This window comes from Aythya marila (genome assembly GCF_965140915.1).
Source record: "Aythya marila genome assembly, chromosome: 3".
Classification (NCBI taxonomy): domain Eukaryota; kingdom Metazoa; phylum Chordata; class Aves; order Anseriformes; family Anatidae; genus Aythya; species Aythya marila.
In genome coordinates this window covers 23,703,347-23,720,603 of record NC_139044.1, presented here as the reverse complement: position 1 = coordinate 23,720,603, position 17,257 = coordinate 23,703,347, and the positions used below count along the sequence as shown (strand labels likewise).

Genomic DNA, 17,257 nt, shown 5'->3' with positions numbered 1-17,257 from the left:
GGTCTCGGGCAGCGGTACAAGGTTAGCAGGCCCAGGTTGCAGAATGTTTATTGTACTGGGACTTTACAGTCTCCAGTGGAAGTAATGCTGTAAATCATGGAAATACCTGTTACTCTCAGGATTTGTGTCTCAGGGTGCTTTTTTCTTTCCCTCTCCAGGGGACTCACTCCATTCCCCATCAAAGAGCGCAGGTTTGCTTCCACACCTGGTCTCTCCTTAGGGTGCTCCCAGGGGAAGCAAGACTAAACCCGCACAAGCCTTACGCCCTCAAGCCTCCCCTTCTTCCAACCTCCTTGTTTTGTCAATAAATCAGAAAAGTATCTGTGACTTCCACTGAAATTCCTAGGCCATGGAAACACAGGGCTGCTCTCTTTTGCCATCCTTACATGCACTAAATTCTCATGCACCAAGGAAGGACTGCAGATTCCAGCTGCTATTTATGTAAACATAAAAGTATTTTTGCCTCCAGTTATTGATAAAACATTAGAATATCACAAAATCAGTTCTCTCTATAACATGCCACGCCGTTTGAATTCGGTGCCTTGGCCATGAACCAAGATTATAACTGTTATTGTTATAGTGCTTGTGTACTGGGGGTGTATTACATTACCCAAGAAAAACATTAATATCACATTAGCAGTAACCATCAGAGGCTAGCAATTCTTTACGTACTGCACTGTTTTATGGCACGGGCTCATTTTCTGTCCCATTGGGTGCTTGGGCCTTTAAATATTTCAATGCTTCAAACAAATTTTTGTCGACCAAGCACCACATGCAACATTTATTTTTCTAGAGCTACGTGGCTAGTTCAGAAACAGGACTTTTAAACATTAAATACAGACAAGCAGGGTTGTAGTGTCCTTGGTTCTTATTTTTTTCCTCCAGACTTCCAACAGGAAGGATGTCAGAGATGCTCATTTCAAAGGAGGAAGAACCACAGCATTCACACTTCATTCAAAAAGTCTTGTAAGAAGTCACAGAGGACCAAATGAGGACCACAGGTCTAGACTGATGACATTTTATATATTCTTTCCCATGTGTGCTATATTAAGGCGATCCTATCCCAAGATGGGCTGACAAATTCTCAGTTCCTTCTCTACTGCAGTTTGTGGAGATTTTTTGCAGCTTGTAATCCTCGGACAGTGATTCTGGCTGGTGCTTAGCGGATGAGAACCCATCTCGGCTGATTTGTGACCTTAGAGGAAACTCTCATCCCTAAAACTCATAAGAAGACTTCGGACCATTGGAGTTTGAGGTACATCTTGCTGCAGATGGTGTGATATGAACAAATACTAACCCTAAAGGAAAAGCCCTGAACTTGCATGCTTATAGATACTGCTGTTACCTCTAGCTACTGAAGGTGCATCAGCTTGCCAGTCTCACACCTAATACGAAAGGCTGTCCAAATAATTACTTGTTAAATTACTGGTTAAAATGGCATCACTTATGCTGTCCTTAGAGTAATGCTTCCAAAAGTGGTTGCATGCCAATGATTTTTTTGTTACAATAAGCCTCTTTCACTGAGTTATCCCTCCCAGCACAACTTGGAGCAGGAACGTATTTTTCTCACTTCACCTGTGACTGTGGATGCACGTCATACACAAGTGCCTTCAAGTGAAGCACTTACTCGGATATACCTCCTGCAGTTCCATGAGCAAATTCCTCTCCTTTCAAAGGGAATCCTCCCCAAATTAGCAACACAGCTATATATGTATCAATGCAATATCTGTTGGCACTACTTAACTTGCCCACGGGTGCCAGCCAATGAAGTTTGACAACAAGCCCGGGGTTTATTTGGCAAATCCCAAAGGGGCCAGATAGTTTCACTGTGGGTCACGTTACTATCCAATCGAATGAAATCAAGAAGGGGGAGCCAAACCTCAAAGTTTATGGGCCCGTTTAAGCGCTCGTCCCATGGGCATCTCAAAGGTGAAGCAGGCAGGCACCACAGGACCGGGCTGTTCCCATGCCGTCCCCACGCTGGATGACACGGCCCTGCTGGCTGAGGAGAACGGGGACACCATGCTCATCTCCTGAGAGCCACGGACGTCAGAAGATGCTGATGGTCCCACGTTAGAACTGAATCATGCAGCGCTTGTATGTGACGGCATCACGTTACAGCAAGAACAAGAAGGCACATTACAGGAGAAATGGGCTGCTAAACCTGAGTCACTTCCCAAAGCTTCTCCTAATATGTCTGAAGGGTGCATCACTTCCTACCAGGCTTCATCTAAAAAACCTGTATTTATTACAGCCCGCGGGACTTGCTAAGCATTTGGAGATAGGAGTGCTGTCATTTCACCTGTGCTGCCTGGCACCACGCTCTGTTACGACACCTCCTTAATAATGGGGGAAAATAGGAAGAAACAGAGCAAAGCTTCTCCTGCAATCCCCCCCACCTCCAAACCTCAATCCATTTATTGCACTTTGCCATGTTTTATTTCTCGGCACCGAGAGCCAACAGAGAAATTTGTTTTTTAATGAAGGGAATTATTCCTGAACTCAAGCCAGTTTTGAGAAAAGCCCTAGCTAACCGGTGTTAGACGAGCAGAGGAGCAGCACGAGCCTGAGGAAACGTTAACATCTTGTACAAAGAGGGCAGGCTTGGCTACGAGGACGGCTAGTATTTTTTCGGGAAGGCAGCTGCCACCCCCTTCCACGGGGAAGTTGCAGGGAAAGGCAGCCTGTAAAAATAGCCTCACGATTCATTCCCTGCGAAAACATGTTCCCACCAAAGGCGATTTTTTTTTTTTTTTTTTTTTTTTTACCCCTCAATAACATCCCGTAATTGAAAATAATTGAAAACCACTCTTTAGATAATCTGAGGTTCTGGCTGCTTATCGGGAGGGTTAATTGTCTTCGCCTTATCAGAACCGGCTGCCTGCCGTTTAATTAAGCCCTCTCGCCTGGGCTCGGGGCAGGGCTCGATCCCAATTCCCGGCGGCACCACAAGTTCCCAGCCCCGTGAGTCCGAGGCGCCAAAGTGCACGGGAGCCTTAAAGATGGCAGGACTTGGGGCCCCCAAAAAGCCACCCGTGCCCGGCTGCAAGCAAGCACACAGCCGCGATGCTTCCCGAGGACAAGTCCCGGAGCGCGACAACCTGGGCACGGTTAAGGCACATTTACACGGCCGGTGACACCGGGGGCGTTTTGCACCCCGCAGTTTCCCGAGAGGGACAAATAATAATAAAAAAAAAAACCATCGCCGCCTCCCCGCTGCCCTCCCCTCCCGACCCCCTCGCCGGGAGCCTTTCGCCTCCCAACTCGCCGCCCCCAGCGCCGGGGACCCTCCCGCAGCCCCCCGGGCTCCCGGCTGCCCGCTGCCCGCCGCGGGGGCTCGGCTGGGCTGGGCTCGGTGCCGCCGCACCTGTACCGGCGGGGAGCCCCCAGCCCCGCTCCTCACCGTTAGACCTCCGCACGATGTTCTCCAGGAAGGTGTTCTGAGGAGCCACCAGCCCTCTCCTTCCCCCGGCCATAGTCGCTCTGCCGGCGGCGTGGCGCGGCGCGGAGGGCTCGGCTCGGCTCGGCTCAGCCCCGCTCCGCCGCCCGCCCCATGCCTCCGCCGGGACCGCGGGCACGGCCGTGCGGCATCAGCCCTCCCGCCGCCGCCTCCCGCGCACCGCAGCCCCGCGGCCGCCGCCGCCGCCACCGCCGGACCTCCCCGCGGCGCCCCCTGCCGGGCAGCGCCCCGCACAGCCCGCGCCGCCGCCGCCTCCAGGCCGGTGCCGCAGCGCCATCGTCCGGGCCTCACAGCTCGGGGCCGCCTCAGAGCGGCTTCCCCCTGCCAGCAGCGTCACCCACTGAACCGTGTCCCCAAGCACCACGTCCAACCTTTCCTTGAACACCCCCAGGTGACTCCACCACCTCCCCAGGCAACCTGTCCCAGTGCCTGACTGCTCTTTCTGAGGAGAAATGTCTCCTCATTGCCAACCTGAACCTCCCCTGGTGCAACTCGAGGCCATTCCCTCTAGTCCTATCACTAGTTATCTCTGAGGCCGACCCCCAGCTCCCCACACCTTCCTTTCGGGCAGTTATAGAGAGGTCTCCCCCAAGCCTTTGACATATGTAACCTCTGACAGGTCTTAAAGCTCTGAAGCATTCCATTCACACAGGTTTTTCATTCAGGGATAAAACTACTTCGTTCTTTTCCCTTTACCCACCTATCCGCAAAAAGAAAATACTCGGATCTCTTTAAACACCTATCAGCTGGCACTGACGCTTGCTGTGACACCTCGCTAACCGCAGCACCATCGGGCTCTGCCACTTAGGGCACATTTAAGATGTGAGGATGTTTCACATGATCATACGCATGTGGAAAAATCACTCCCCACAACACTTAGCAAGTAAAGCAAGGCAATGATGATGGTCCAAGTCAGACGGGCTTTTTAATAGCTAGCACTGCTCCAACAAAATTCTGGCACTGACCTCTGAGCTCTCTCTGGGCAGTGCTTGGGCAGGGGCCGTGGCATGGCCAGGGATCGCGGCACAGCCAGGGATTGCAGCCAGCTCCAGCTGTTTGGGAGGAAGGAGCACTGAGATGGGGCCAGAGAGCTGTGCCGTGGCTGCTTGGCCTCCGGGCTGGAAGACAGACCCCAGTCTGTTTGATCCAGCTGTGCCACACGGACTGTGGTTGTCACCAAAAAGCAAAAAAGGCCAATTCTGCTGCCACCCGCCTTCTGCCTCCCACAGTTTTTAAGTCATGGGACACACACTAAGTACTGGGAGGAGCTGAGCAGCAAAGGCAGGTAACAATGTCACTGCAGCAGGAGCTACAGATGCAGTCCCAGAGTGTGCTGGTGTTGGCAGCCACAGCAGCCCCTCTCACAGCAGAACAGACGGGTGACTCCTAAAAGCCCAGCTCATGAAATAGCTGTGCCATGGGAGCCACTTCTACACCATTCATTAACTTTCATTCATTCAGTACAATAGCCAGAGAACCAGGTTAGGAGAGCACCTGAAGTTGCAAATAGGGTACCAAATGTCCCTGAACCTTGTATTTTGAAAAATCCCATGGAAATGTTCACTGGTATCTTTACACATCTACCCCAACAACTGTACATACAGATTCCCATGCTGTTCTGCTCCTGTTAGCTTCAGCAGCACAGGACAAACCTGATGACCATTTCCCCAGTAAAATTGTAATGGTTACCTTTGACACTGAATTTGCACAACTCCTAATAACTAAGAGTGAGGTTTTGAAAAAACTCAGATCTCAAAAGACTTTCGTTATTCCTCTAAGCCACTGTGCCAGAGGGCATGCTATCTGAGTCTCTGCAGGGCTCTGCAGGAATCTCTAGGTCTTGGAGACATCCAACAGCTGGCATACATTACAGAAAAGTGGAGGCTTTTTTTAAAAAAAAAAAAAAAAGAAAGAAAAAAAAAAAAAAGAAAAAGAAAGTTAAACTGAATCAGCAAGTATGCAGAATTAGGAGCAAGGGGACACAGAGTAAGAAGGAAAAGCCATATATTTTCTGGAACTCCATGAAGTGTAGCTGGCTGAGGTTTGTGTTGCATTTGTTCCCCTATCCATTCATTCATTTTACATGTAAAAATTTGGACCAGCCTCTGATTATCTACCTCTGATAATCTGATTTTTCAGAGCATCATGCTGATCCCACAAATTTCGTATGAAAGATAAAATTTTAGCTAGGTTGGGGGTTACACCTACCTTGCCGTCATAATGCAAATAAATAAAATATTAGAGCAAACAGAAAATTTCTCATTTAATTTCTGTCTTGTTTAGAGTTTCTCCCCATTGCAAAATATGATTCCACCTGGTGATATGAGTTTTTCACCACAGAGCAGAGGGACGCTGTGCTAATGTTTCACTGAGATTATTTTGAATTCTATACTCATTTTCTTGCCATTAGCGGTAAATCTTGCAAATAGTACAAAGCTGGAAGCAAGGCCCCACTTGAAGCAGCACAGGTACACTCTCTTTCTGATTTCATTTTTAGATGGTTACCTGAAGGGACCTCTCTGGAGCTATCTTGTTGGTTTTTTTTTGAAAAGCTGAAAACTCAGATCGCTAAATTTGCTTGTTTGCTAAAGCCTGTTGGACAGAACTTACTACCTGACACTTCCACGTAAGGCTCACATGATCAGCAAACTATTGGCCTCTTATTACCCGTTATAGGGGACATTCAGCTGTATATTATTACTGTGCTCTTTCAGACTGTTTTTGTTTGTTTGTTTGTTTTTGTTAGTTTGTGTTTGTTTGTTTCTCTGATAAAGCCCCTAGGTCAGGACTTCCAGCACTCTGGTAAGGGACCATCCTCTAGCTGCAGAGCCTTAAGTACTTTTCCACAGTCCTTTTGAGCAGCTGCTCCAAAAAAAAGTGCCTTCACCTAAGCTGTGCCTATGTGTCACCCCACTTGAACTGCAAACCAGCCCAACAGGAAACCCAGCACTGGTGGTAAATGAGGAAAACCAGCTGAGACCTCCCTTTTTGGCAGCAGCCCATTCAGTAACATGACTGTAAGTCCCAGTGTCAATACACAAAATACCTTGAAAACTCTGCCATTAATAAAAAAAATTAGTTCAATGCACTTATTAGTGGAATGCCACTAAACCCCATGGCACCTATGAAATAAAAATGTAAGCACAGAGGAGAGACCTTCTTTCATCTCTTCGCAAGGTTCGCTCCTGAGAGATACTACTGTAACTTCCCCTAAAAACCTCCTATTCATCAGCCCCTAGCAAATCTCAAGATAAGAAAGCTTTTCTTAAAATACAGCTAAATCATTCAGTCTTTAAAGCTAATAAAAAACTCCTGTGGACACAAAATGCACCAACCCTTCTGCAAGTTTTCAAATATGTGAAAAATTGCTATAATGCTCCTCTGTCTGCTGTTGCCACTTTTAAGTCTGAACAAACCCCCTTCTTCCAAAGTTGAACAGGACTTTTACTGTGAGACTCTGTTTGCTCTCTGGGACTTTTCATTTCACCTTCACAGCACCAAATCAGTAAAGGAACATAGGATGGTTTGGAAGGTCTGACACTCTCAGAATTTAACTAATTTATGCTGAAAATCACTGTTTTTATTCAAGGCCTTTTTAATTTCTACCCTATTTGGCATATCATATAACATAACATAACATAACATAACATAACATAACATAACCCTTTGTTGAAAAAGTTAACTGTCCAAAAATGTAACAATGCAGTTATAACAAATTACCACTAATCCTGAAAATATAAAGAACATTGGAAGTTTACATTGAGCTCCATTTGCTACCATATTCCTTTGCTATTTACTGTCAAAATAAAATACATGTATTGATATGATAAGGAAGCATAAAAGATAACACACAAGTTACTATGCTATATAGATTTTTTTTTTTAATCTGAATAAAATTTGTAATAAAAAATGTTATTTGTATTAATTTACATAAAATCAACAAAGCAGTCATTAATCTACAAATTCTTACCCCCAACGGTCTGTGGGCTAAGGCCCCAGTCTAACTACTCAGAAGTGTATGTATTTATTTACTCATGACTAACATTATTTATTATGTTATGAAAAGAGCAACAAGAAACAGAAGCCAGCCTTAAAACGAAGATGAGTCCATACTATAACAAGTACAGGCGTGACTATCAGAAGGAAATAATTTGGGAAGACATATGTGCATCTTACTGAAACTTGCATTTATTTTACTCTGTTTAACCAATGTGCTCCAGCCTTTGGTGCATTTCAGCCTGAGGTTCCTAAGGTCTGATTATTTCCGTACTCTAAAATTAAATGAGGTTTCTAACTCAGAGCAACAATCCAGTTGCACACCAGTCTGTAGATCTGAGAACTGAAAAATGTTAGCAACTCCAAACAGCCATAATAAATTTGTCAGAATATGGACTTCTCCACTTATGGAATTTCTGAATTTCCTCCAGACTTTTCCTAGGGAACAAATATGGAAAAATAACTAAAAAATTCTATGTTCTGAATGGAATAATTCTCAAAATAAAACTGATGAGAGAGTACACAGCCAGTCTTTTATTTATACATCCAACATTTGGAGTGTGGGCTAACAGGAAAGAACTGTTCCTTCTTAGAATAGCTCAAAAGGGCATCGCATTTTTTTCCCCATTTGGACAGTATGTCTATCTCCGTTTATTTCAACAGGAGCTGACACGCTGTCCTTCTGGATTTAGGAAAAAAGAAAAAAACATCCTGATTATGATATCAGATTATAATTCTCCTCATTGTAGGTGTCCCTACCCAACCCTTTCAGCTCAACCCTGCCCTGCCCTGCCCTGCCCTGCCCATGGTCTCTTCCAGCCTCAGATCAGTCAGTGACCAACTGAAATGTTATTACTCAAAGGAGGAAAAGAAAACAACCATGGTTTCTTTGGTTTCAGGTCTGGTAGATTTTCTGTTAATGTTCTTATTGTGTATTTCAGTTTGCTTCATTTTTCCTGTCCCTGGCTCAATACAAACCAAGGCAAACCAAAGCAAATGAGACACAGCTTGCTCATACTCCAACAGAATGCAGGGGCCCTCACTGAGTAATAGGAAAAGATTTCTGTTTGCATCCCCTGTCCACAATAAGCCTAGGAACCCATAGCTCCTGGGTGAATGTTTTTTCTTAAGTAGCAAGGACACCATGGGCTGCGTTACCATAGTAAGTTACTGACTGCATTTATCTCTCAACTGTGGTTCAGTAGTCCATGATTTAACAATATAAAAAAGCTACCAAAATGTAGGATCAAATCCTACATTTTCACAACACACCATGAAAAAAAAAAAAAAAAAAGCCATTTTCGGCCCAGTTTTGGAAACATACTCCTAGTTAGGAAGATGCTTGTGATAGCTAGCAGGTCTTCCAACTCCTGTCTTCACTCTGGCCCAAGGACATCCACTTTTAGCCACTGCCCTTGATCCAAAACACTTTTAGCTTTCTGAATAAACTTTGGATTCTACCATACAACAATTTCCAAGGATCTAATATAAAAAAAAATAATAATAATTTATAAATAATATGGAAACAGACTCCCCAAATTATAATACATAGCCTAAATCCTGTAGCTTAATTTAAAAAGCAATCTCGAAAAAGCACATTGCTTTTTCTCTGGACAGAAGCATCCTGTGAAACTGACAGTGGTAGACTGCTAGTTTCTCCTTTATGGTAGTCTCTCCAAGAAACACATCTCAAAGAATACCCAGGATAAAGCTACACTAAACACAATGGATGAGTTTCTTGCACAAGGCTTGTAGTTCATTGCTTCTGCCTTACATATGCTTAGAATACTTCATTTTTTTTTTAGTTATATTTTTTATAAAGCTGATCTCTCACCTCAGAACTTTACAGACCATGTTTGTTGCTCGTAGGATTTCAATTTAAGAAGGTTTGTCAACAGACAAACCAACGACTCTCAACCTCCAAATCCCCACACCAGGGGAGGAAAACAAAAACAAAACAAACAAACAAACAAACAAACAAACAAAAAACTCATCTCACTTCATTTCAAAGTCTTACTGAACCCAACATTTCATCGGCTATTTCTCACTTACTGCTCTTTCTATCGACAGGGTGGATTACTCACAGTATTTGCTTTATATGTAGTTAGAATTTTGTTTTGTTCTTTGACAGCAGGAGGGATATGCAGAGAAGTAGCTAAACAACTCAGGAGCACAAGCCTGGGGGGAAAAAAAAAAAAAAAAAAAAAAAAAAAAAAAAAAAAAAACACTTTGTAACTAGCTTAGTATCAGGTTGTGGTTTTTTTTTTTTTAATTTACAATGAGATTAGTGATTTTCTCATTGTAATCAATCTCTTACTGTTATCTTCTGCAGCTGCGCTGAGAAAAAAAGAATCCTAATTTTCTAAGTTTGATTGTATCTTAATAGCATTTTTTTCCAGGGCCTTTATTGGCACTGGAATCATATCTAGTCCTAGTGACTGATATCAAATGGCCCTAAAGTCTGATGGGCTATTGATTTTTGTAAACACTTGGATACCTGCTGTGAGGGTTTTTTTAGTGCCTTTTCTAATTAAAGTTACTATTTAAATGATATATTCAGCTCAAGCACTGCCAGGTACAATAGTCATAAGAAACATGTGTTTTACAGATGTTCATTTAGAAATATACATGCTCTATGAAAATAAAAGTATTCAAGTGAACAGAACAGGATTCCTTCATGTGCTTCCATTGATTATTGTAAGGCAAAGACAACCGATGCCAGTTAACTGATACAAAAGCTTCTGTGTAAAGTCTCACAGGACAGTGAAATTTCAGGACATTCTTTAAAAAAAGATGCACCACAATATCCAAACCTGACTCCAGTCACCTAACCAAAATATAGTATATGGCACAAAGGAAGGCAAGGTTAGGGAATGAATTGTTGGGCTGGAACACACATATTAGAAGAGTTTATACATGGTATAACAGCAGAAACATTGTCTATCAAAGATGCCTTTAGCAGTACTGCAGTATTTGTACAGAACTATCTCTAGCAGTGAGTTTAGAGAAACCTGAAAACCTCTGAAACCTGAATCATCTCTATTTTTTCAGAAGATTAGATAGCTAATACAAGAAGACATCATAACAGGCTCCCAGACTGTAATGCTCCAAGTTTTCATTAGATCCTTAAACCAAGGATAGAAGCTGCCTTATTAATAGGGATACAATGAAGATGAAAGATGATGAACTATATATGAAAAAGTAGGTACATCACCTGCTCCAGCATATTTAGATGTTGTTTGAGAGTGAACGTGAGGTGGATATTTTTCTAAAATCTTGTGTGGAAACCCAGCTGTAGGTAAGGTCCTAGCACTATTCAGCATTTTCACCATTAAGTTATTTAAGCATAATTTTTTGTTTTACTTCTTGGTTTAAGAAACACACTGGTAGAAATACTGGAAACTACAGAATCATAGAATATCCCGAGTTGGAAGGGACCCACAAGGATTGCTGAGGCCAACTCCTGAAATCTTCCCAATGAGAATTTTTCCTGGTGTAGACTAACCCTAAATCTATTTGCCCATATCCTCGAATGCAAGATTTCAGTTTTGTGTTTATGTATATCTGCATCAGACCAGAGAAGAGGAATTGTTATTCGTGAAAGCATTATCTAATACAACCTGAAGATATCCAGACACAGACATATCAATTAGTTTCCTTTAACAGAATAGAGATATTAGAGAAATGTATTTACTTGTAGAAAATCTAGTAAACGCTATTATAATAATAAATTTTCACAGAGAAAAATAATTCTTACACATTTCAGAAAAATTAATTAACAATTTTATTTATATCAAAATGTAACCCCTTGCTAGTCCCTCCTAAGCTGCACACTTGAAGTATACAGATCATCAGCCAAACAATAGTTACAGTAGGAAACAACACGGTGTATTAATAGCAATTATGCGTTGGCACCTACACAGTCCAGACATGCTTGTCTCCAATATTCAGCCTAGCTCCATGACACAGGGATTGCTACAAATATAGTATATACTTTTCTACAAAAACCATGAAACCATGACAGACAGAAAAACAAACAAACAAACAAACAAACAACAAAAAAAACCAGTCTTGTAATATCTCAGGAACCTTCTTTTGGTTACATGCAGTCAGTGCTATTTTTCTTTTTTTTTTTTCTTCTCTAAAATACGATAAATAAATAAATAAATAAAAGATCAGCAGGAGATGCCAGCATGCTGTAGCATTAAATGTCATTACAGTCCAAGGCCTGAGACATACAGCAAAACAAGCTGCTGCTACTTGTTACCACGCTGCTCCTTATACTTTTACACGCACCGATACATCATTTGCCTCAAATGAGGTCTGTAGTACCACTGCCTTTGGTTCTTTCAGGTCTCTCGAGATTGCTCCTACAATGACTCCCTGCGATCCTGTCACTTGTTAAACAGGTGGGCAGTACAGAGTTACAGTACTGGTTTGTTCACATTAACATATTACTGATGTTTTCCAAAGTAGCCCTTCCTTGTTTTTCCTGTTTGATACAGTGACTGGATCCTTATTAAATAGTAAACCAAGGGGGATGATTCTCTTTTTCAGGGTAAGGCACACAAAACAATAATGCAGAGCATCATTTTTTCATTCTAGAGTACATTAAAGGATATTTTTCTCAAGTGAGTGTTTGGTATTATAAACTGCAAAGAAAAAAAAAATCACATAATCATGGGACAGTTGACAGAAAGGACCTCTGGAGGTCATATTCTCCAACCCCTCTGCTCAAACAGTTGCCCAGGAGGAAATGTTCCTCGTGTACTGTTACTTCACAGAAAGAAAAGATGGAGAAAAAACAGGAAGGAGCACAAACTTTATTAACTCACAATAAATGGCCATTTCTTCAGGTACAACAGCAACAGACACATGGGCAGGTAATAATAAAGCAAGAGTTTACCATACAGCTCACTAAGTGCAAGAAATCAAAACACAGCTGGCAAAAAATAAAAAATAAAAAAATAATAATAAAATGGTGCCTGAGAAGTCAGACATCCCATTGCTGTGCAGAAGAAAGAAACAATATTTCTTAAGTCATGGATGGACCAGATTATCTTGAAGGTCTCTTCCAACCTTAATGATTCCATAATTAATGATTCTAAGTCCACCATCTTTAAGTATGGATTTGGTGAGAGTGGCTTTTCAATGAACAGTCCAGTGAGAAGCAGTTTACATAATTGTATGCAAAAATAAGACAAGACCAAGTAAACACCCAATGGCTTACCAGAGAAATTATAATACCCACATTTTATTTTCTTTTGCTGCGGGAAACAACTAATCCTAAAACAAAAATTATTTTAAAGAGAAGCTGCCATTTCAGCCGTGTGCATGGGGTATTAATAAGCAGACTGAGAATCTTCAGACAATACAAAATGCTAGTGTTGTGATTCAAAGACATACTGATGTACTTTGAAGAGGACATGGACAAATTTAAGTAGCAAAATGATGCCTGACTTTCTGTAGTGACCTCTTGTCCCAAGTTGTCTATGTAACATAAGGCTAAACCAGTTAAACTGAGGCTTTTCCCACAGTCCATCATGATAACCAGCTAAACCCAGAACCCTCTTTACTTTCTGTAAATGGGACAGCTTAACAGAGATTTAGGTTACCTGTATAGAAATGAAATAATGAAGCTGAAAATGCTGAGCAGGAACACCTGTCTCTCCTGTCAAGAAAGAGATTGTATTTGGAATTTTTTTCATTTTTCTATTAAAAGAAAAATAACAGAAAAGTCATCCTACATTGTCAGTGGAACTCACTGCTATAGCAAGTCACTGGAAGAAGAATCTACAAATACATAAAGCTGGAACAGATACTTTCCTAATGGATCTAGAGGATTCAAAATTGTAATTATCTTTTTTTTTTATTTTCAAAAGATATCAAGCTTTATGCTTCAGAGCTTTAACAAATCTTTAAAAGACCAAGAATAGGCTTCTTGCCAGGGAGGAATGCAGATTATGGCATCTGCCCCAAAATGAATTCCTCTGCAGCCTTTGCTTTTAGTAATTGTCAGGATCAAAGTAATGAACAAGGAGGACATTAGTACTAACCCATTACACTAGCTCTTAGATAAGCCATCCCATAGTGAAATAAATGGTTTCAAAATACTATTTGTAACAGGGTGAATAGTCCAAACATTTCCAGCTTCATTCAGCATAACCACCACCATCTTCCAACACAGCGTAGCCTTCAATTTTAGCAAAGGTTTCAGAAGAGTACAATTTGATCAGCTGGTGGCAGGTATTTAAACACAGACAAGTATTTATAATTGCTGAAGTTCTTAGACTTCTCGAAGAAACTGCAACATGATTTTCTCCATTTCCCACGAAGAAGTTACTGACTGTTCTTATTATACAGACTATCTATATTCTAGGATGCTAACTAAACTAAAAAAATAAATCTGACCAGATCTGGAGAGCAGATAGCTTTTGAAGCTTATAGTGGGAAGACAGCACAATAAAAATAAAGCAAACACAGCTGAATTCCCGAATTTCAGTTGGGAGGTATTAACAGCAGCAAGTCAGTTAGCAGATGTTTTATTGCATTTCACTGGCCAGTCATAGAACAAAGTTTAACTTCTGCACTCTTTACTGATTTCAGCCTTAATAAAAATATCAATACTGAAATTCAGAAACACTAGCAAGTGTCCAGCTTAAGAGTGACGGTGTGATTTTCCAGAGCTGTAGAAAACCCATGGCTTCCAGGATCTTCCAGTGGTTCCACTAAAGCATGGAGTTGCTGGAAAATTCAAGAATGTTCCACGTAACAGAGCAACCACCATCAGTCTGAAGAAGCTAATAAATCTCACCTTATCCACTTCTAAGCCTCCCACTTAGCATCCAGCCAGCTGAGCTGTGTTTAATATAAAAGAAACATAGTACTTGACAAGTAACACCTATACATTTTCCAGCAGAGCAGCGAACAGACTCCAAGAAGTGTAATTTATCTGAAATTACCTTGATTCCAGGCATGCTTTCCTCAATGTGCTTAGGGAGACAAAGAGCATACTTTTCTTTATGAAACATTCATACCAAAGGAAATTATAAATCTCTGCATTAAAGGACAAGTTTCCAGGCTGGATATTGCCAAAAGGATTCGTGGTCATACCATTTTCTCCCTGTTTCACTCAACACACTCTATATTCACAGATCTTCTGAAGAACCAACACAAATTAATTTGACCTGTTTCAAGAGATCTAGAAACACATAGACATTAAACTGTATAAAGTGACCTTCTCAAGCTGGGGAACAGTCAAGATACCCTTTGTAAAATAAATAAATAAATAAAAATTAATAGTGATGTATAGACTTGTGACTATAAGACAAAAAGGCCAAGCATGTGATCTGCAGTACTTCTGAGGTGCTAGAAATGTCAAAGGTGAGATGGACCCAACATAGTAATAAAAGCATGTGCAAAGATCCAGTGTTTCAAGAAATGATTTTGTTCTGAATAGCCAGCCTTCAGCTTCCTACAGCCGCTCCCCAAACAGTTAATGTTCTCATTATCCCTCAGTGCAAGGACATAATAATGAATTGCAGAAACCCACAGCCTAAGAGCCTGATCTCAGACTGAGCAACAGATGCCAAGAACCTGCTCTGACAAAGATGATTACAAGAGGCCTCAAACCTGTGTGAAACAACCTCAGAAGCCATATGGGTTAGAAGAGCAGCTAATTCATGGCTAGCAAACGCTGTTTCCTTTGATCTCCTGTTTCTGCTAATGCCTTTTAGTAACTCTGCTGAAAGGCGGAAGCAACTACTTCACCTTCTTCATTTGCAACGTTTCTTCATTCCTCAATTCCCTTCCTCCCTGTTGCAATCCACTTTGTACTCCAGCAGTCCCTCCCCTCCTGCCCAAACACAACCTTTCCCCTCCAAACTCTAACTTGGGGATGTAAGAAGAAACACTTAAATCTTCAAGATTCAAAAACTGGCAGGCTCATACAAAGAATCCTTCGACTGCATAAATATCGGTATTTTAAACTTTTAATTTTTCTGCTTTGGGAGAGGACAAAAGGAGGCCTAAGCCATCTTTTCTGAGTGCTTTGGCTTGATCACCATGCTGTCCTCTGTAGCTTATGTGTGGAAAGAAAAATTAAGAATAAGGAAACACATGATAAATAGTCCTAACCAATTTCTTATGCAGACTTTCTAAAATAAAGGAAGGATTAACCTCACAAGCAAGTCTGTGTTAGCAAACAACATCTAACCCAGGATTACTGAATGTGACAGAGGAACTATGGAAAAAACATTGGAAGGCTTCCGTACAAATGAAAGTATTTTAGGAGGGAAGGCAACTTTAAGATTGCTTGGGGAAAAAAAGCTCACTACAGGTATTTGCTAACTCTTTAGTGAATCTATGGACTTTGTGAATCTATGTTGTGTTTTTTTTTTTTCATGTCAGTTTTGAAATGTAGTTTTAACACCAGTCCTTTGGAGTAAACTCTAGACTATCCTCCTCCCAACCCTAGCGACAAGGAGTCTTTCTTCTTTTCAGGTTCCCCTCACAACTTTTATTAACAATTTACTAACCTTGAAAGCTGTGTTAACTTACAATTTTCTGTGGCTTTATCAATTAAGAGAACTGGCAGACATACACCGTTATAACTCCACGCATATGCCTAAACCTCACATCCTATCAAAGTAAAGCTAAAACGCCTCAAATAGTTCTGGAAGAACTAAAATTAAAGCAGCCCAACTTCCTGCAAGTTTCTTTATTGATTTTGCATTTAAAATGCAAACCCTGGCTGAAGATTTTCCTGTAGTTCTGGTATTTGTGAGTGCTTTCTCTACTGTGAATTCTTTTGTGTATACTAAAATATGAGATGACATGACAGCTTTTTCCTTGGTTGTTGAGGTACTTGCAGGTACCCAACTACCTTCACAAAGCTGGTGGGAGCTTAGTTATCTTTGAGACCTCTGTTAATTTGGGGTGGAAGATGCAAACAATTCCAAAATTTATGGGCTATGAAGGGCAATTGAACACACAGAGTGAGCTCACAAACCTTTCACAGGGAACTAGTCCTCAAGGAAAAAAGATGGTATCTTGAATCATCAGCAAAATTCAATCCTTTCATCCACATCAGATTTTTCTTCAATTACTTTTTCCTCAGTAATACTTAGTTCTTCAATGTTCACCATGGTTCTTCCAAGAAAACCTAGACTGATAAGGAACACGGCTTTTTCTCATCTTTGGGTTTCTGTAGCCTCTTCTCCACGTTCTCCTGATCCACAATTCTGCAGGGGCTTCCTACTTCCTTACTTCTCCTATAGACTTCCTTATTCACTCTTGGAGAGGGTGAACAGTAGGCATACAGGAATCAGAGGTGTTTTTCTCTCTCATGTTTGACGCTCAACTTCCAAAAGTTGTGGCAAAAACAGTTCTTCTAAGACCACGATATTCCCCAAATTGGAAAAATCTTGACGGTATTTTTCTGTCATATTTCAGCAAGCACAAGTAAATCAGAGATTTTTTAAAGGTTTCTAATTTGACCATAGTGGGCTGATTTCAAGACCAGCATCAAAAGACAGCTCCCTGCAAACATGGCAATCTGCATCCCGTTGCGATCCTGTCACGCACTACCAACACTTACCTAGTCATCTTTCCTTAACCTCACTGAAAGATAGCAGCTGCACCGTTCTCGCTAGCACTCTTTAATGATAATAATAAACTTTGGGCAGGCAGCCGGCAGGATGAAGTTTGATAAGAATGGCTAAAACGTGACAAAGTGTAACAGCGACTGTGCCAGACAGTCCCAGGCAGAACGCGAGACGTGACTGCAATGCAGAGCAGGGG

The 17,257-nt window shown here is 41.6% G+C and overlaps 1 protein-coding gene across 2 annotated transcripts in view; it reads right to left on the bottom strand.

Moving 5' to 3' along the window:
- Positions 1 to 3,637, bottom strand: part of KCNH1 (potassium voltage-gated channel subfamily H member 1) — a 179,516-nt gene extending 175,879 nt beyond the window's left edge. For both annotated transcript variants that reach the window (XM_082755628.1, XM_082755629.1), the window contains exon 1: positions 3,404 to 3,637. In XM_082755628.1, coding sequence (XP_082611754.1) covers positions 3,404 to 3,476 — 73 coding nt within the window. In that variant the 5' untranslated portion in view covers positions 3,477 to 3,637. The remainder of the gene's footprint in view (positions 1 to 3,403) is intronic.
- Between the last annotated feature and the right edge of the window lie 13,620 nt (positions 3,638 to 17,257).